The following is a 21,967-nucleotide window of genomic DNA, read 5'->3' on the forward strand; positions in this document are numbered from 1 at the left end:
TTCCTTTGTTTTGTATTTATTTCGTATGGTCAGGGCGTGAGTTGGGTGGGCAGTCTATGTTTTTTTTTTCTAGGTTTTGGGTATTTCTATGTTTCGGCCTAGTATGGTTCTCAATCAGAGGCAGGTGTTATTAGTTGTCTCTGATTGAGAATCATACTTAGGTAGCCTGGGTTTCACTGTGTGTTTGTGGGTGATTGTTCCTGTCTCTGCACCAGATAGGACTGTTTAGGTTTTCTCACGTTTGTTGTTTTTTGTTAGTTATCTCATGTGTAGTGTCTTTATAAATTAAAGAACATGAATAACCACCACGCTGCATTTTGGTCCGCCTCTACTTCACCTAAAGAAAGCCGTTACAGGGTGAGGTTTTTTTCTCACCTGAGTAGCCTCGTTTCACTGCCAAAATTAAACTATCTAGTGTTCAGTGAAATAACAACACAATGTCCGATACAGGTAATTAACGGGAATTCCACTAACAGTCTGTATGTAGCCAAACGTAGCTGCTGCTCATTTCGTTTGTCCGAAAATTGATTGTTAACATGTTTTTTTGTGTCAAAAGTAAGGCCCTCGTCCATAGAGACACATACCAGCTCTACTGGTAGTACTGCTACTACCAGCAGTACTACACCTGCGCCTGTCGACGACACAAGTTGTTCTGCTTCCACGAGCACATCCAATGCTAGCATCAGTAATTCTACATTTGTTGTTAGCCCAGCTAGCATAGACACTGACAGTTGTGAATCTGATGCAGCTGAAGAGCTACTGCCCCCTTACCTGGGAAAGCACTGAACAACCGACAGGGACGTTGGACCCTCATAGAGGTGCAAATATGATGAGAACTACATTGATTTGGTGTTCACTTATATTGGGAGTAGTGCCTTTCCCCAGCCACAGTGTGTTATATGTGCAAAGTACTAAATAGTCTGGGTCAGAGTATCCTGCCTTGGCAAATCGCGCTGTTATGACACTGATACCCTTTGCAACCACATACCTATATGAGAGTGGATTCTTGGCCCTCACTATCATAAACTAAATACAGGCACAGACTGCGTGTGGAAAAAGACAGACTCTCTCCAATACAACCCAACATTGCAGAGTTATGTGCATACTTTCAAGCACACCCTTCTCATAAACTTGTGGTGATTTATCCACAAGTTTTGATGAAAAAATAAGGTTTTATATGTAAGATGGCTACGTAAAGAGCAAAATTATTGATTATTATTTGTGCCCTGTCCTATAAGAGCTCTTTGTCACTTCTCACGAGCAAACTCACACTTATTCTTATGTTTAATGAATGTATCGTATAGTGTGTGTGTGGCAGGCTTACAATGAAGGCAAAAAACATTTGAGAGTGCGCTGACCCTGGTGCTAGAGAGGGTACGCAGCTGGAGGTTGAATGTTTTAAGGGGTACGGGACTTTAAAAAGTTTGGGAACCACTCATGTAGAAAATGCAAAAGGCACACACATTTTGATGGGAAATGTAGTATTTGTAAACAATTATCTGATAACTTATAACATAGTAATGTACTGTGCAGAGTGAGAGGAAGAGCGAAAGGAAGAGAGTGAGAGAGACAGAGCGAAAGAGAGAGAGAGTAAGATGGAGAGAGAATGCAGCGATGGTCTGTTCAGTTGATTCACTTCCTATTTATTTTTTCCTTATATGTTTCAGTTTCAATCACCAAGCATATATCTGAGAGCCTTGAAGCATGGCAAGTAAGCTATGCTAGATGAAAGTGAGACCTTTTTGTAAGATGTCTTTCCAGGCTCTTTTTTGAGTGGCTCTGGTCATTTTCACCCTTTTAAGCATTTTGTGATCAACTTGATCTCATAATAGATGCAGACATAAAGGGTAATGGTAGAGAGTGGGACAATTCAATTTGTGACCCAAAATGTGGCAAGAGGTTATTCTAAATGTTGAAACTTGAAACAAGGATGAAAGATTAAAGTACTGTAGGCCAATGTGCTTCCCCGGCTGTTTTGAATAGGCCTCCCTGTGGTTCCAGTTCAAACTCACACCAGTTCGGAGACTGGAAGTACTTTGATTTCCTGATGCTGCACTCTACCCTCTCTCTTATATAGACTACACAAATGGAAGAGGGTTTTCAGGCTCAAAACAGCAGGCGATCACCATGTCACAATTATAATGTTAAAAAGGGGGGTTTGCTGATGATGCAACAAAACACTGCCACCACATAACAAGTAAAAGAAAACAGAATCATTGACAACCACAAGATGACGCCATCACAACAGTAATAAGGATGCCTCTGGCCGTGATGTGGCTACTACTCCACTAGGTGGCCCTCTATAACCTAACATAATTTGCAACACAGCACAGAGAGCAAACAGGATGACATTGCAACTTCTCACCAACAAGATGAGCAAACAAGGTAAACATAACAAGCAAAAGTATGATAACTATATATGAGATATTAGAAAAAAATAATTTCTAAAAAATGCCACTCTTGCCTATTTCAATGTTAACCTAACCAATGCATTATTCTGTTGCCCATATATTCTTGAAACCCATAATCTATACAATCAATGGTCTTTATTTGTATCTATTTGATTCCTTTAACAATTTGCATTCATATTAACAGTTGGACAACATCTTCAAGCATATTTGAATTACAGCCAAGTCTCATCAAATATAATAATGATTCTATTGCCTGATTTTGTTCACAAAAAAGGGTATTTGTAAACTTTGAACAACAACATCCTGGGGTTCAGGGACAGTCAGGATTGGACAGACACTTGATTAAGGGCAGAACATAGCCTCCAATGTGCCTCCAGACATCATAATCTCTGCCAGATTAGAGATTAATGCAGTGGGAGGCATGGGGGGTTGGCCATGGTACTGCCTTCCAACAGCTGTAATTAGAGCATTGAGATGACTAGGTCTGAAATACAGTAGGTCAACTGGAATAGAGAGAAGTTTCAGTAGTTTGTAACTCTCCTCCATTTGAGGATATGTAAAGCATTTTGGATAACAGCTGATACTGTTCATGTTGCCATGTGATGTATATGTCTACACTGAGTATGCATGTTTTTTAATAATATTTATGAAGCTATATCAAATCAGATTTGCCAAGAGTCTTGAGTCAGACAGTGGAGGCTCTGTTGGACAGCAGACCTGACTGGAGGTGGTTTGTGTTCAGTTCCTCAGGGTCAGCCAGGGTTGCAGTGGTGGGGCTGGGCCCTGGTCGATCACCCTCACCCGCTCCGTGTGCACACATCACTTACAATCATGTCTCGGCTCTCTCCATGGTACATGGAAAGAGCAGCATCATCTGACGCCCACACTTTACCTGCCTTCGCACATACCCCATTAGGAGTATTGAAAATTCCACATAAAGTGGTTCCCAAATGATTTGGTCCCAAATGACTGCCTAATGATGCTGAGGGACTAGATGCTGATTAGAGAGAGTTTGACGTGTGTTCCACAGGTTCACACTGTTTCAATAGTGACTCACTTTCACACACTGCTCTATCACCCATTTGTCGCCCCTGTTGTCAAATGCCCAAGAGATGCTGTCTGCAGCGTCAAGTGATGACATTACTGTACAGAATATTGCTTGCCAACGTGGTTGACGTGTGGCTGGTGCTGGTAACTGCTGTTCTACCAATGAATGAATGGGGGGATTGTCTCTTTAAGAATATGGGGGAAGGGTGTGTAACTGAGCCACCGACGCAGCCCTGCCTATTATTTCTCTTGATGTTCTTCCCTCTTACTCTTGTCATACAGTTTGGAGATGCCGTTTTCTGTAGGCAAATGTTACAACTGATAGTTATGTAGGATATCTGCGAGAGTCAAAGTTAAATCATTTTTCGAACGTTGAGTGTTATTCGACGGCTACTTTTTCAGGAAGTGGTCCATCACGTGCAGAAAGAGAAAGGTGGTAACAGTACATTCGCCGATGCTCTATCCGCAATTGTCATGTCGTTGTATTGTTTCTTTTGACGGTTAATTATTTATTAATTAACTATGAAATGTGGGCTGGCAATTAGGCTTAAGTCGTTCAGTGTTTTGCCTTGGGAGTGGTTGGTTTTGCGAGCATTATTTGGCACCCCCCCAAAAATACATATTTTTCAACGACAGACATCCACCCATGGTCGTGGTACGCGCAGGCTACCTGACCAATGTTTTTTGTTTTGACAATTGTTTTTTTTATCGGATATAACAAACTGCTCTGTTCCTGACATACACCCACATTCATCACTGGAAACACATAATTGCTTTCAAAAAATGGTTTTAGTATAGTAATGGTGCGATAGTGACAAGAAACCTATTTTGGGTTCATTTTATTTCCAGAATGAGGTATATCATTGATGCCTTTCTTCACATGAAGGATCAACCAAACATGAAGTAGATAGCCTAGAAGGCTATTCGGACAGTTTTCTAGACAATTGTCGTGTTCGGTGTTGGCTTTTTACAATGAAAATTATTATTTGAGGATACAATTCTGTCTCACTGCTCTCGAACCTGGGGTTGCCGGTAGGAAAGGCGTCTATTGCCTTGGAACACTGGCTAGGCGGTGGAGCGGCCAATGTCGACCGTTATCTTCGGTAGAATATAATCCTGTATATAACTGTTACCTACATAAAAACCAAGTAGCCTAATAGAAAGGATACCTCAGGGACAATGTCTTCTCGTGCAGCACTACCTGGGAACGAGCGGAAATCGGACCTCGTAAGTATTTAATACATTTTATTGTCTTGTATAATCTTTTGTGGAGGGGTCTGACTGTCATGTGCATTACACCCTTTAAATGGAACAGTGGCATGGAATCAAGCTAGGTGACATATCAACGTACTAAAAAATGACAGGAGGATGCATAAAACCGATACAATAATTGATTGCTGGCTGGCTGTAGCCTATTTGCACTGCTGTTTAAACCATCATTCATTCACTCTGTACATTTTGTTCAAGTGAACAGAATAACCCATAATTTTGAGAGAGAGCACATGCTGCGCCTAGAAAGTCTGGAAATCAATAATGATACATCTATAACACTGTCATACCAGTATGTAATAATATGTCAATTCAATGTGACACATGTGGCCTAGCTAATGCAGTGGCAGGCTTGTATACAGTCTCCCAGGCACAGATATGTCACTTTGGTTTCATTGTTTGCTTCACACACTTTTTTTTTAGGATTGGTGAAAAGAGGACATTCTGTTAATCATCATAGAAAAGCTCTATACCTCTTCTAATTCCCGTCAATCATGAAGGAGATGTTTGGCTTGAGTCTAGTCTGCTCAGTACAGTATCAATGCTGTAGAATAACAGAGCTTAAATAACAAGTTGCTCACCAGTTTTGCACAGACCTTCTTGACGGATAACTGGCATTTAAAGACGTGGATGTTGATTAAGACAGCCCCCCGCACCTCTCTGATTCAGAGGGGTTGGGTTAAATGCGCAAGACACATTTCAGTTGAAGGCATTCAGTTGTACAACTGACTAGGTATCCCCCTTTCCCTTTAAAGCTAGACCGTTTTATATGTTTACTGACAGTGATCCTCGGCCAGACACTTTTAGAAGTGTGAAAATCCACCCTGTATTTTGATCACAACATTGGACGGGCCCCAGTTTATTTCTTTATTACATAGACGAACAATAGATAGATAGACAATTATATTATGCCACGCCCACATAGCATATTATGTTCTGCTGATTGTTGTTGCTTTTATTTGTTGATCATCCTCTGCTACAATAAATATCCATTCAAATCCTATATCTAAGCAGGTCTCACATTATCATGCCACTGACTTGGTCCTTCCTGGAAGGAATGGCATGCAAGAGTGACACCATCAAAGGCAGATAGATTCACTACAAAAGCATTTGAGTTGAATTGACAAAGCATTTTTGACAGGTGGATATATCGGAGAGGTGTAGGGTCTGTCTAGCCCTGCTGTGCCCACCCTCATCCATAATATTAGGGCATGTCAGGATGTTGGTTGATTGGTGTGGGTGCAGGGCTAAATTAGGATAATATTACGCAACTACCATACATGACCTGAGCTTACATTGTTTAAAAAAATGTTTTATTAAAAGAAAGGGCATAGAAATCTTCTAGACATTCATGAAGCAGATCATGCTTGCTGTCCTCTTCAGAAAGGACGGACTTCCAGAAGGACTTCCATTGTTTGTTTACATCACATCAAGCGACTAGACGAGAGTACATTTTTGACAAGATGATTCTCTTAATTACAACCTCTTTATGCTCGCTTCGAGGAATACAACACAGAGTCTTGTGTGAAAGCCCCAGTTGTTCCAAATGACTGTGTGATCTCGCTCTCCGTGGCTGAAGTGAGTAAAACTTTTAAACAGGTTAACACTCGCAAGGCTGCCAGGCCAGACGGAATATCAGGGCATATTCTCAAAGCATGCACAGACCAGTTGGCACGTGTGACATTTTCAATCTGTCCTTGCCTGACCTAGTCTGTAATCCCAAAGACAGTTTTAAAGAAGCATGATATGAAGAAAATTTAGTCAAAACAAAATCAAATGCTATTTGTCACATGCGCCGAATACAACAGGTATAGGTAGACCTTACAGTGAAATGCTTACTTACAGGGCAGTCCCTCAACCAACAATGCAGTTTAAAGAAATCTTTGAAAAGCCTATTTCAGAAAAAAAGAATAGCATAATTGTCCCTATGTGGCTATGCCAAATGGTTGTGGGCTACACTAGTTCATTTAGCAGACAAAGTTTGCTTATAATTCCATGGCATGATTTTATATTATTTTATAGTATGAAGAATACAAAGCTGAATAAAATAAACATTTTCTCAAAACAATTTGAGGGAGTGCACTCATGCGGCTATTCTGTGTTGAGCGGCTAGCAAAGAAATAGGTACTCCTATATGCTTCATTTAGAGTTATTAATGTAACTTTAGTTGTTCTACAAATGTTGGGCTATATGTTTTGATTTTTAATACATTGTAAGGCTGCATGATGACACAAATTATTTGAAAGAAGTTGCTTGAAAGCACAATGGGGAAATGGCTACCTAAATATGATCCCCAATCAGAGACACGATAAACAGCTGCCTCTGATTGGGAACCATACCAGGCCAACATAAGACATATAATTCCCCTAGATAACCCACCCTTAATCACACCCGATCTAACCAACAGCTCTCTGTGTTCAGGGCGTGACAATATTGAAGATATTTGAAGAACTGTCCACATTTACTTTTCGTCAGCCAAGAAGATGAGTAGGCCTAACGAACAGCAAAAGCACTAGGCTATGTCAATCTACTATCTCCCATAGTACAGAAGTCAACCTATTCTATTCTGTGCAATATATATTTTTTCTCCAAACATAGTCTGGTACGGTTGTGGGATGTGATAGAGCCCAAATTATTACAACCACTAGCATCAAAAAAACTTTTTTATGCAATGTGGCTGACGCAACGGATCAGAACGTTTTGCTTAAAATGTTAATAAACTATTAGGCTATTTCTTCACATTATAAGCGCAGCAATGCGCACCTGGTAGTAGTCTGTAAGCATGAATGTTCCATTAGTGGAAAACACCATTATCAAAAGTGACCCCAAATGCAATTATGCATGTACAGTTGAAGTCGGAAGTTTACATACACTTAGGTTGGAGTCATTAAAACTAGTTTTTCAACCACTCCACAAATTTCTTGTTAACAAACTATAGTTTTGGCAAGTCGTTTAGAACATCTACTTTGTGCATGACACAAGTAATATTTCCAACAATTGTTTACAGACAGATTATTTCACTTATAATTCACTGTATCACAATTCCAGTGGGTCAGAAGTTTACATACACTAAGTTGACTGTGCCTTTAAACAGCTTGGAAAATTCCAGAAAATGATGTCATGGCTTTAGAAGCTTCTGATAGGCTAATTTACATAATTTGAGTCAATTGGAGGTGTACCTGTGGATGTATTTCAAGGCCTGCTTTCAAACTCAGTGCCTCTTTGCTTGACATCATGGGAAAATCAAAAGAAATCAGCAAAGACCTCAGAACAAAAATGTGTAGACCTCCACAAGTCTGATTCATCCTTGGGAGCAATTTCCAAACGCCTGAAGGTACCACGTTCATCTGTACAAACACTGGTACGCAAGTATAAACACCATGGGACCACGCAGCCGTCATACCACTCAGGAAGGAGATGCGTTCTGTTTCCTAGAGATTAACGTACTTTGGTGCAAAAAGTGCAAATCAATCCCAGAACAACAGCAAAGGACCTTGTGAAGATGCTGGAGGAAACAGGTACAAAAGTATCTATATCCACAGTAAAACAAGTCTTATATCGACATAACCTAACAAGGCCGCTGAGCAAGGAAGAAGCCACTGCTCCAAAACCGCCATAAAAAAGACAGACTACGGTTTGCAACTGCACATGGGGACAAATATTGTACTTTTTGGAGAAATGTTTGGAGGAATAAGGGGAGGCTTGCAAGCCAAGGAACACCATGCCAACTGTGAAGCACTGGGGTGGCAGCATCATGTTGTGGGGGTGCTTTGCTGCAGGAGGGACTGGTGCACTTCACAAAATAAATGGCATCATGAGGAGGGTGTGGATATATTGAAGCAACATCTCAAGACATCAGTCAGGAAGTTAAAGCTTGGTCGCAAATGGGTCTTCCAAGTGGACACTGACCCCAAGCATACTTCCAAAGTTGTGGAAAATGGCTTAAGGACAACAAAGTCAAGGTATTGGAGTGGCCATCACAAAGCCCTGACCTCATCCAATAGAACATTTGGGGGCAGAACTGAAAAAGCGTGTGTGAGCAAGGAGGCCTACAAACCTGACTCAGTTACACCAGCTCTGTCAGGCCAGAATTCACCCAACTTATTGTGGGAAGCTTGCGGAAGGCTACCTGAACCGTTTGACCCAAGTTAAACAATTATTATTAATTTATTTTACCCCCATTTTTCATGGTATCCAATTGTTAGCAGTTAGGAACTTGTCTCATCGCTACAACTCCCGTACGGGCTCGGGAGAGACGAAGGTCGAAAGCCATGCGTCCTCCAAAACACAACCAAGCCACACTGCTTCTTAACACAGCACGCATCCAACCCGGAAGCCAGCCGCGCCAATGTGTCGGAGTAAACACCGTGCACCTGGCGACCTGGTTAGCGTGCACTGCGCCCGGCCCGCCACAGGAGTCGCTAGTGCACGATGAGACAAGGATATCCCTGCCGGCCAAACCCTCCCTAACCTGGACGACGCTAGACCAATTGTGCGGCGCCCTATGGACCTCCCGGTCGCGGCCAGCCCCCGACAGAGCCTGGGCTCGAACCCAGAGTCTCTGGTGGCACTGCTAGACCACTGCGCCACTCGGGAGGCCTAAGTTAAACAATTTAAAGGCAATGCTACCAAATACTAATTGAGTGTATGTAAACTTCTGACCCACTGGGAATGTGATGGAAGAAATAAAAGCTGAAGTAAATTATTTGCTCTACTATTATTCTGACATTTCACAATCTTAAAATAAAGTGGTGATCCTAACGGACCTAAAAAAGGGAATTTTTACTACGGTTAAATGTCAGGGATTGTGAAAAACTGAGTTTAAATGTATTTGGCTAAAATGTATGTAAACTTCCGACTTCAACTGTAAGTATTCAGATTCTTTGCTATGAGACTCGAAATTGAGCTCAAGTGCATCCTGTTTCCATTGATCATCATTGAGATGTTTCTACAACTTGATTGGCATACACCTGTGATAAATTCAATTGATTGGACATGATTTGTAAAGGCACACATCTGTCTATATAAGGTCCCACAGTTGACAGTGTGTGTCAGAGCAAAAACCAAGCCATCAGGTCAAAGGGGAGTGTCTGTAGAGCTCTGAGACAGGATTGTGTCGAGGCACAGATCTGGGGAAGGGTCCCCCCAAAAAATCTGCGTCATTGACGGTCCCCAAGAACACAGTAGCCTCCATTTTTTAAATGGAAGAAGGTGACCAAGGACCTGATGGTCGCTCCGAGAGAGCTCCAGAGTTCCTCTGTGGAGATGGGAGAACCTTCCAGAAGGGCAACCATCTCTGCAACGCTCCACCAATCAGGCCTGTATGGTAGAGTGGCCAGACAGAAGCCCCTCCTCAGTAAAAGGCAAATGACAGTCCACATGACAGTTTGCCAAAAGGCACCTAAAGACTCTCAGACCATGAGAAACAAGATTCTCTGATCTGAAGAAACCAAGATTGAACTCTTTGGCCTGAATGCCAAGCTTCACACCTGGAGGAAACCTGGCACCATCCCTACTGTGAAGCAAGGTGGTGGCAGGATCATGCTGTGGGGATGTTTTTCAGCGGCAGTGACTGCTTAGACTTGTCAGGATTGAGGGAAAAACGAATAAAGCAAAGTACAGAGATATCCTTGAGTGGCCCAGCCAGAGCCTGGAATTGAACCCGATTGACCTGAAAATACGAGCAATGGACATTAGACTGGTGGAAATCTGTCATTTGGTCTGATGAGTCCAAATTTGAGATTTGTGGTTCCAACCGCCGTGTGTTTGTGAGACGCAGAGTAGGTGAACAGATGATCTCCGCATGTGTGGATTCCATCGTGAAGCATGGAGGAGGTGTGATGGTGCTTTGCTGGTGACACTGTCAGTGATTTATTTACTGTTCAAAAGTTTGGGGTCACTAAGAAATGTCCTTGTTTTTGAAAGAAAAGCTATTTTTTTTTTGTCCATTATAATAACATCAAATTGATCGGAAATACAACATTGTTAATGTTGTAAATGACTATTGGAGCTGGAAACTGCAATATTTTATGGAATATCTACATAGGCGTATAGAGGCCCATTATCAGCAAACATCACTCCTGTGTTCCAATGGCACGTTGTGTTAGCTAATCCAAGTTTGTCATTTTAAAAGGCTAATTGATCATTAGAAAACCCTTTTTCAATTATGTTATTACAGCTGAAAACTGTTGTTCTGATTAAAGAAACAATTAAACTGGCCTTCTTTAGACTAGTTGAGTATCTGGAAGATTGGCATTTGTGGGTTGGATTACAGGCTCAAAATGGCTAGAAACAAGACCTTTCTTCTGAAACTCGTCAGTCTATTCTTGTTCTGAGAAATGAAGGCTATTCCATGCGAGAAATTGCCAAGAAATTGAAGATCTTGTACAGCGTTGTGTACTACTCCTTTCACAGAACAGCGCAAACTAGCTCTAACCATAATAGAAAGAGGAGTGGGAGGCCCCGGTGCACAACTGAGCAAGAGGACAAGTACATTAGAGTGTCTAGTTTGAGAAACAGATGCCTCACAAGTCCTCAGCTGGTAGCTTCATTAAATAGTACCCGCAAAACACCAGTCTCAACGTCAACAGTGAAGAGGCGACTTCAGGATGCTGGACTTCTAGGCAGAGTTCCTCTGTCCAGTGTCTGTGTTCTTCTGCCCATCTTAATCTTTTCTTTTTATTGGCCAGTCTGAGATATGGCTTTTTCTTTGCAACTCTGCCTAAAAGGCCTGCATACCGAAGTCACCTCTTCACTGTAATTTTAATGAATCTGCCGGTTGAGGACTTGTGAAGCATCTGTTTGTGTCATGCACAAAGTAGATGTCCTAACTGACTTGCCAAAACTATAGTTTGTTAACAGGAAATTTGTGAGTGGTTGAAAAATTAGTTTTAATGACTCCAACCTAAGTGTATGTAATCTTCTGACTTCAACTGTATGTAAAACACAGGGAAATCCAATATTCTGCTGCACTGGCCCTTTAACAAAAACCACATGTTGGTTGTCCTTTATGTGACAGAAATGTTGCAGGTCAGGGATCGAAATGATTGACCTGCTCTTGGTGTCAACTGGGTCACACGCTCCTCTTGTTTGAAATCTCTCCATGGAAACCCAGGAGTGCTTTGCTTCCCAGTCCACTTTCCTCCCAGTTTGACATCTATGCTGAGTGAAAGGTGGTGGCGTAAAATGAGAAAGCCCACACCGATCTCCTCCTATCATGTTGCTCGCGCCATACCTCCCAGAAAGCCCCATCTGTAATTAAAATTATTTTAGATTGTATCGTCTTCCTCGGTCTCGTTCCCTGGGACAGCCTGGGGGTGTGTGGGAGAGTGAAAATGTGTTGCGTGCAGGTTGACGTAGTGTATCAGGATATGTGCACAGTAGGGTGGGACGGGGCATTTATATACTTAAGATTTTGGTAAATCATTGGTAACAACAAACCAGACCTGTGAGGCTGTTGGCCTAAAATGAAGAATTTATTGAGGGTAGCATATTTGGCTCAGTAAACAGTTGATACAACCACCATTTTCAATATTCACATGAGTTTTTCTGCTCGAATAGATCATAGGCCTACACATTGAAGTAGACTACTAACCAGAAGATGACATGATGTTCAAACTCCAAGTGGGGTTTCACTTGTGTGGTGCCCTTGTGTAAGACGTCTTCCTATATCCTTGTACATCAATCTGTGTAAGCCTAATCATTGTAATTCCATGTCTGTAAAGCAAAGGAATTTGTTATGTAGGTCAGCCTAATGATGCTTATTCAATGGATTATTATCTCTCTATCATCATAACTTGAATAATAAACCTAACAACACACATGGTGGCACAGATTAGTCATCCAGATTTGAGATTTGCATAATCGCACTTGCTTCACACCTCCCGCTCCAGCATGTCTCAGGGATCCAAGTCGTTATGAGTCAGGCCACTAATGCTGTCTTAGCGCTGGTACAGTTTCGCACCCCCCTGCATTGTGACATCCTCTGTATGCCCCTCATTCTCTCGCTTCTATCAGCACCATCTGGTAGAGGGACCTTTACTCTCACTCTCCAGTTGCCCAGCCAGTCCCGTGAATGGAGTCCATGTAGGCCCCGTTTCTGTTGTTTTGATCAGTACCTTTACTTACCTCTATACATTTCTTATCCAGCTCAGCTTGCAAATTCGGCCCAAATACAAATAACCCTCCATATTGTGAACAAACTCTTAGTCATACATTTTGCATATAAACTTTTTGTTGTATTTACCTGTCAATAGTTTATGGCCCCTTTGCAAATAATTCACAAGCCTGTATAATGCAACCAGATGCAGGTCTGAATGAATGAACAGGTTTTTCCTGGTGGCACAGAACAGAGCCATTGTGTGGCCTTGCGTTGATGGATTCATGATTTGGCTGTCTCTAAATGGAAAGGACTCCTCAAATCCCATTGGAGCCATGCAGGTCACGTAGGAATGTTCACAGTCTGTTGAATTTCATTGAACAGAACCTCGTTTCAATGGTGGGCTATACATGACCTGCTCATATTGGTAAAGATGACTATCGTCTGGTAGAAAGGAACTTGACTTACTCCAATTTATATGACCAAGCAAGCCTAAGTATCAGGCTAGTTTTTGGTTGTGTTGAACTGGTTTATTTGGAAAGCTGTCAGGACAGGTGTCTATTTGAATTGCTTCAAGAACATTAGCACACAGCTCTCTGCACTGTTACGTAACCGTTGCACTCTGGTGTCACTTTACCTGTGCGTCTCCAGGGTTGAGTAAAGGGCTGGGCGATACTGTATATCGTGGAGACTAGTATACCGGTATGGATTTTTACAATACCGTCTATAAAGGTATTTTGAAACAATGCTAAATAAATGCAAGTTCTACATTTTGACTTTCGCTGTCAATGTTGTCCTAGTTTAGTTGAGTATAAAACAATCAAAACTAAGAAAGACCAATAAAATCACTTAGAAATAATGTGTGGCCTTTCTAGGGTCATTCACTACTTCTAGAACTTATTAAGATCTTGTAATCTTCAGAAACTTAAAATACCGCCATACCGCGAAACATATTGTGATGTGATATTTTGTCCATATTGCCCAGCCCTAGCTGAGTGGGTTACCTAGCGACACATAAGACAGCTGTTTCACCTGGGCCTACTGTGGCTTTCCAGAGTGACTAGGCTACGCTAGAGCATTCCACTCCTGTGTTCGACCGCTACTCGTTATTTGTTTCACATTTTCATTGTTGGATATAAAAGACTAAAACACCAGGAAATCAGCTCCAAGTGATTTTAATTTGGAAATCTTTTCCCAAGTATTCCCATGCATAATAGAGAGACATATTTGATCGTTTACCACTAATAATAATTGATTGGATTTATATAGCACTTTTCTACCAACTGAGGGGGGAAATGTGTAGCACCCACCTCAGTGATGTACGCCGACCATTTTTGTGCCAGAACGCTCACCACACATCAGCTATCAGGTGAGGAGTGATATATACCTATTAGGAATGAGGGGGATGAGTAGGTGGCCATGAACACCGGGGTGAAAACCCCTACTCTTACAGTAAGCACCATCTTTAATGACCACAGAGTCAGGACACCTGTTTTAACGTCCCATCCGAAAGATGGCACCCTACGTCGGACAATGTTCCCAAATGTAATCAAGGTTTGAAATGATTATGTTTTATCAAATATTATATCTGTTGAGGCTTCTTGTGGTCAATTTGCAGTCAAAAAATATTTATTTTATAATGATCCGGACCCCTGACCATCCGCTCAAGCAAAAATTGGTCCGCGGCTGAATCTAGTTGATGATCCCTGCAGTAGATGGTAGAGTCATGAGTCCATGAGTCGTATTCAATCTCAGGCTGTGTCTCAGCCGGCCGCGACCGGGAGGCCCATGAGGTGGCGTACTATTGTCCCAGTTTCGTCCGGGTTAGGGGAGGGTTTGACCGGCCGGGATGTCCTTGTCCCATCGCGCTCTAGCGACTCCTGTGGCGGCCCAGGCGCATGCACGCTGATTTCAGTCACCAGTTGTATGGTGTTTCCTCCGATGCATTGGAGCGGCTGGCTTCCGGGTTAAGCGAGCAGTGTGTCAAGAAGCAGTGAGCCTTGGCAGGGCCGTGTTTTTTGGTGGACGCATGGCTCTCAACCTTCGCCTCTCCCAAGTCCGTACGGGAGTTGCAGCGATGGGACAACATTGTTACTATCAATTGGATATCACGAAATTGGGGAGAAAAGGGGTAATAAGTACAACAACAAAAAAATAATGAAGTGGAGAGGAAAATGGAAGCACAAGTGTCAATTGTGAAAAAATGATCTGGCAGAGTATGCAAACCTCTTCTGTCTAGCCACTGTGAGAGTGTATGTAAACAGAGGGAGACTGAGACAGTGAATCTGCTCTACAGGTTAATCTAGGGCAGTTAATTACATTATATCTCTGACCTTAGTCCTGCTACTTAGCCCCAGCAGACCCTATGGAGCCATTCATTACTTTTTAATCTGTGCTTGAGTTGCCCATGGGCCATCTGCCTTGTTCATGTATGAAACTAAGCGAGGTTCTGTACACAATCAGCAGGGTCTTCAGCAGAAGGTCAGATAGGTATTTGCTTCCTGTGTGGGGTTATGACCAGAGCACAATTGGAAAAGCTAAGCGATATGGTAGGCTTACAGTGTTAGGCCAGTCTAGTGAAAGCAGTTTATGTTCTGGTTTCACACATTGCACACTGTAGTAAAATTTACTTTCCTATTGAAGACTAATGGCCCTGTTTCTCTGAGCCAGTGCTCCTGTGTTCTTGCTGGTGTTTAGGCTGTTTCATATGGCAGTGCCGTATAGATGAATTGTATAGGCTGTGCAGTGCACTGTAAGTGGCTTTGGATAAGGGCATCAGTTAAATTCATTTCAGGCTTCTAAGATACATCGATTAGAGAACCTGACTGAGAACTTGTGTGTGTTTGGTTTGTGTGTCGTATGTGTGTGAAACCAGAGAGCCATGGCGCCCTGTTTCTGTGTCCACTAGAGGATGAGAGAAAGAGAGAGGGATATCCGACACAGGAAGAAAAAAGCAACATAAATAAGCAGTAGTGCTTGCTGGTAGAGTTCAGTTCCCTCCTTTCATCTGCCTTTGTTGATGTGTGTTTGTGTGCACTAGCACGTGCCTATGAGTGTGGGGGATTATTAGACCTGTTGCAATGATACAAATTAACTTCAAAGGAAGGAGGGAGTCTGTCCTGTCACTCTTAATTAATGGGTTAAATGACAGTGAGTGCAACTCCCCAAACCTGTTACTAATAAAACATGACCAGATTTGTATCTGTTATTCGCTTAGTTTGTATAGAGGCTTAATCCTATGAGAGATGGAACATTTCCTGCTTTGAAAGCGAGATATACTCTCTCTGTCTGTCTGTCTGTCTGTCTGTCTGTCTGTCTGTCTGTAAGGCCATTTTGTTCTAGAACATATTTGTTGTACTGAACGAGAAAGCTTCAGGCACTCTTAGAGGCAGATTGTTACTCAAGTTTGACCCGCATTCTCTTCTGCTCTTCATACAAATACCTTTAGGAAAGACTTCTCACCTCTTCGGTTGCTGAGATATACTTAGGATTGAATGATCCTGATGATAGCTTTAGGGAAAGGAAAGGGGGGGATACCTAGTCAGTTGTACGACTGAATGCATTCAACTGAAATGTGTCTTCCGCATTTCATTTTTTTAACCTTTATTTAACTAGGCAAGTCAGTTAAGAACAAATTCTTATTTTCAATTACGGCTTAGGAACAGTGGGTTAACTGCCTGTTCAGGGGCAGAACGACAGATTTGTACCTTGTCGGCTCAGGGGTTTGAACTTGCAACCTTCCGGTTACTAGTCCAACGCTCTAACCACTAGGCTCCCCTGCCACCCTGCCTGCCGCATTTAACCCAACCGCTCTGAATCAGAGAGGTGCGGGGGGCTGCCATAATCGACATCCATATTTTCAGTTCTTCTTCTAACATTGTATTGGTTAGGTTCCAAGCCCTGAGGGGATGGACCTTTCCTGCTGTAGTGTTCTTTGCCATAAGCATATGGTCTTTACATTTCAAGGTTTTGTTTGACGCCAAGTTGAGACTTGTGCTGTGAACCACACCGGCTGCAGTGGCTGTGTCTCTAGTGTTCTGAAGCCATTATCCCCAGTCGCTTCTCAGCTGTGTTGCTCATGGTTTTGGTAAAAACCACAGTGGTAGTTTACCGACTGGACTGACTGAGGAGAGTTCATTCAGTCATGAGTCATGCTGTAGAATTCACTAGCAGGCAGGTGAGCAGACTGTCTGGGACTCCCAGAGAATAGAGCATGTTAGGTCGTTGCTGCAAACTAATCTGCCCCCAACCAACACAACAGGATTTGCCTAAAGTTCAGTAAACGCTCTGGATTAACAGCAAAGCAAGTTTTATGTGAAAATGTACTGAAATGTAACTGCTGTAGAGCTAAAAATTATTGAAGAGGATTGATACTGGCAGAAGAACTACAGTTTACCAGCTCAGTGTCTGACCTCTGCACGACAAAGCAAAAGATCTGTCCGAATGTAGCTAGTAGCAAATGAATAAAGTAGCCTAATGTTGGTTCTATTGGGATAATATGTTTTGGATGCTGTCTTATTCTCACTCTGTTTTTTAACCAAGCTGGATTTCCTTGTCAACCAGTCCAGGAAACACTGCACAGCAGTGTATGACGTGTGACAGTGTGGCATGTCACGTGCTCTTCAGGACAGTAAGACGCTGGCTACGGTCACAACTTCCAGTTAGATGGGTGCTAGCTAGGCTATATATCAGACATTTATGAACAGAGACATTCCAACTATCCGCATATGTACAAGGGACATAGATTTTGTAACACTTCCTATACCATCATATTGAGATTCTACTCTATGGACATATCCAGCCTGAAAAACTTTCATCACAGGCACAGAGAGGAAGTCTGAGGGGAGGTGGCATTGTGTAAGGACGGGATGTTGAAACCCTGACCCATCCTCAACCCATAGCACAGCCTCCTATTGTTTTGCCGCTCACCAGTCATGTGATCCGATGCAAAGATAGACACAAACCGCCCCCAGGCACTGTCCAGCCTTACTCAGACAGAAGTGGTTCACATTTGTCTACAATGGTAGAGATTGCCATGTAGCCTATTAGAATGACTTATATAGGTTAGCAATCATGCTAACCTATGCTACAGGCTTTTATTGGCCTGAATACATAACTTGTAGGTTGCCATACAGACCTAGTATTTCAGGGATGGCCTCACCCAGTGATGCACAGGAAACTGAGTGTGCCTCCAGGCTGCCATTACATGACTGGGTCATGACAACTTTCTTCTTTAGGAGGTGTAGCCTTGACCCTGAAATTCTCTCTCTGTTTACCAGCTCTGTACTTCCTTTATTTCCTTTACTTATTTAACCAGGAAAGTCAGTTAAGAACCAATTCTTATTTACAATGATGGCCTAGGAACAGTGGGTTGGGCCTTGTTCAGGGGCAGAATGACAGATTTTTACCTTGTCAGCTCGGGCATTCGATCTAGCAATCTTTCGGTTACTGACCCAACGCTATAACCACTTGGCTACCTGCCACCCCTTTAGAAGAAGATGGTGTAGTGAGAGAATGGCATACTTGTTGGGTGTACTGGTGTTATCATATCACACCTCCTGTTGTTGTAGTTATAGTTGCGTGCTATGACATAACCTGTATCTCTTTCTCTCTAGTTGACTATGACTAATTATGGTTTGATCCAGCAGGACCTTCCATTTATTTCAGCTGGTTGAATGTTATTTTGTGGAACATTTGCGATTCTATGCATTCCCTATTGTTTACACTCAAACGGATCCAATCTCTCACACTTGATTATTCTGGCTTTCACCCTCCAGGGTTCTCATGGCCCACACAGAACATTGTTGTTGCAACAGACAAGTAAAAATCACATGCATATAGTCACTTGTTTTTTCATGTTCACGTTTTTATTGTTGTGGTGTTCAGTTTCACCTCCAAGACCTGTCTGTGACCCTGCTCTGTTGAACTGCTGCAACACACATTCATGTCTCTCTAGTCTTGCCCCCCAGTCTGTCTATGTATGCATCAGCGACTTCATCTCGTACCCAGCCCTCTGCCCTCAGACTTCATCCCACTATCTGAATACATTGACGTGGCAATTGGATGGAGAGAGAGAATCGATGGGCTCTCCTTGAAAGGGTCAAATGGAAAAGGGAGGGAAGAGAACACAGATTGTGAGGTTGGCTGAAAATGAGAGAAAGATAGCAACACTAGACACAAGGGGATCGGGGTCGGGTGTGGAAAGGAGAGGGAGACTAATTGATTTGTTTTGGGGGAGGGGGAGATGAAGGGGAGGGGGCTAACTGAGGGCTTGTCACGCCCAGTGAGATGGGGATGCAGGCGGGACATAGGGGCTCGGTCGGAGGCGATGCCCAATAGGAGTTCTCCTCTTTCCTGTGGGAGCGAGGGACACGACATGGGAACAGGTGGATGAGAGGAGTGATAAACCGGACTGCGGCAGGGAGGGTGGGAGAGAGAGAGGGATGGGGAGGGGATGAAAGGGCTCTGCCAAGAGTAGTCTGATGCAGCACCAAATGCTCTGTTTCGCCTGATCTGGGGTTAAGGCTTATGCTCTTGCATATGCATTGCACATTTATGATAGTATACTGTGTGTACGTGTGTGTGTGCGCGCGTGTGTGTTGGTGTCTCTGCGCATGGGTTTTAAAGAAAGACTGTCTCAGTCAGGCAGCGGGATCTTTCCTGGGAGTTAGGGTGCACTATTCTGTCTGAAGGTTATACAGTATGCTTTATTATACAGTATGCCTTCCCTGTGCTAGCCTACACATGGCTGTGGTCTGAAGCTGGGAACTGGTTGTGCTTAGGGCTACTGATGAGATCGTGGGCCTCACCCCACCTGCATCTGTCTTTTCAATCCTACCGTCTATCTCTCTGGGTGCATTCGAATAGGCATTTGAGGCTGGAAGTTTTTGACAGGTTGCAAGGAAAACCGCTTTCAAATGTATTGAACAAGGGAAGGACGATCTATCAGTCCTTACCTACCTTCTTTAGCCAAGGATGTAGAGGCTGCGTTGTTGATTAATGTCGTCATATCTCCGCCTAAGTATAATAACGTGGTTTGACAGTTGAAACTAATTTCAGGGCGTTCTCTGAAGCATTGGCTTAACACGATTTAAATACCACAAAATTATCATTATCTTCATTGTAGTGAGTTCCTCAATAAATATGGATAAATAAATCCTTAAAATGTTACTTCATTCATGTTTTAGTGAGATCGGAGTGGTGAGGATGGTTAGATTCATTCAAACGCTATCCCCTTTCCTCAGTGACTTTTCCTCCCCTCTTTACCTTGAACACTGTGATCTTTTCAAATAAGGTCAAGGTAAAGTCACCAGGAAAGGAAAAAAGGCCATATTTTAGAAACCACCATCTCTCCTGCCCTGTTCCATAAGGGGCCCCACATTTCCCTTCCCTCACCACACCTCGCCTAAATTATTCAGTTGATTAAAAATAGTTTTACCTCGTCCCTCCACTTCTCCCTTCTCTCCTCCCTCTCTTTTTCTTCATGCTCCTGCATTGGCACTATATCATAAGGTCATTATTGATACTACGTTGGAAAGTGTAATTTCTCTCAAATGACTCTGTTACTTCAGGAACACCATGCTGTGACTCTTATCCAAACTATTCTCTAAACGTCGTTAGGGATTTGAAATGATTCAACCAAATGTTGTCATAGATTGTGTTATCCAAACTCTCCGTTTATGCTTTGTTGACTTGGAACATGCTGCGATGGGTAACCCATCGAGCCAAGGCACCGTGTAGGAGGAATGTTGAGCCGCTATGTCGCGTTGGCGTGCAAACGCAGCTAGCTGTACGCTACAGTGTGGTGTCGGGCATTCCAGAGCAGATCGATTAGGAGATGCTGAGTTGCACCATGCCACCCGTCTTTATTTTATGACCTCAGAGGAGCATGCATGTGAAGAATGCCAGCAATGTGGGGTGGAATGAGATTAGCTGCCTTCCTTGGCTTCCATAGGCCTCATGAGCCACTGCTAACCGTGTTAATGTGTTAGCCTGTTAGCTAGCTTGGCACTGCTCAGTATTTACTGTCAGCCCAATAGCTTACTCTAATAGCATTAACAGGTTTTTCACAACAGACCTTGATGAATTACTCATGGCCACTCAACACTCGACATGAACAATTCCATTCCACAAAGCCCTCTATAAATGTTGGCTTTGGTAGTTTCAGACGTGTAGACATTTGGGGGTTCTAGTTCACCAGAATTTCTTAGCTGATGTCTGCTTAAATTGCTTGTATGTGTTCTAGAATCAGCTATTGGCAGAGAATGTGATTTCACACCATTGATGTCAAGATGCGATGCAGCTAGATTATTTTAAATTTTGTTTATGACCCCTTTCTCTTTTCCCAGCATACCTCTCTCTCGACGAGCCGCTCGGAGAAGAGCACTGGTTGGTCGAGCAGATCACTCGGAGCACGATGCCGGAACTCTATCGCCTCGTGTTCGGACGAGCAGCCGCACATCGGCAACTACCGTCTGCTCAAGACCATCGGCAAGGGCAACTTCGCCAAGGTCAAGCTGGCCAGGCATATCTTGACGGGCAAAGAGGTGAGACTGGACTGGGCTGATGGTGTGGATGGGCTAGACTGAGGGGTGAGACTGGACTGGGCTGGTGGTGTGGATGGGCTAGACTGAGGGGTGAGACTGGACTGGGCTGGTGGTGTGGATGGGCTAGACTGAGGGGTGAGACTGGACTGGGCTGGTGGTGTGGATGGGCTAGACTGAGGGGTGAGACTGGACTGGGCTAGTGGTGTGGATGGGCTAGACTGAGGGGTGAGACTGGACTGGGCTGGTGGTGTGGATGGGCTAGACTGAGGGGTGAGACTGGACTGGGCTGGTGGTGTGGATGGGCTAGACTGAGGGGTGAGACTGGACTGGGCTAGTGGTGTGGATGGGCTAGACTGAGGGGTGAGACTGGACTGGGCTGGTGGTGTGGATGGGCTAGACTGAGGGGTGAGACTGGACTGGGCTGGTGGTGTGGATGGGCTAGACTGAGGGGTGAGGCTGGACTGGGCTAGAGGTGTGGATGGGCTAGACTGAGGGGTGAGACTGGACTGGGCTGGTGGTGTGGATGGGCTAGACTGAGGGGGAGGCTGGGGTAGAGAAGTGGGTACTTGACTGAAGAATGGGGTTAGGCTGGTAGG

General features: G+C 43.4%; 1 protein-coding gene across 6 annotated transcripts in view; it reads left to right on the forward strand.

The window, feature by feature from the left end:
• The first annotated feature begins 3,682 nt into the window (after window positions 1–3,682).
• Window positions 3,683–21,967, forward strand: part of LOC109909019 (MAP/microtubule affinity-regulating kinase 4-like) — a 52,223-nt gene continuing 33,938 nt past the window's right edge. For 4 of the 6 annotated variants that reach the window (XM_031795929.1, XM_020507867.2, XM_031795930.1 and 1 more), the window contains exons 1-2: window positions 3,683–4,685; window positions 21,174–21,371. In XM_031795929.1, coding sequence (XP_031651789.1) covers window positions 4,638–4,685; window positions 21,174–21,371 — 246 coding nt within the window. In that variant the 5' untranslated portion in view covers window positions 3,683–4,637. The remainder of the gene's footprint in view (window positions 4,686–21,173; window positions 21,372–21,967) is intronic. The other 2 variants (XM_031795931.1, XM_020507868.2) reach the window with 2 other exon arrangements.

The sequence above is a fragment of the Oncorhynchus kisutch genome, linkage group LG18, assembly GCF_002021735.2.
Source record: "Oncorhynchus kisutch isolate 150728-3 linkage group LG18, Okis_V2, whole genome shotgun sequence".
Lineage (NCBI taxonomy): Eukaryota > Metazoa > Chordata > Actinopteri > Salmoniformes > Salmonidae > Oncorhynchus > Oncorhynchus kisutch.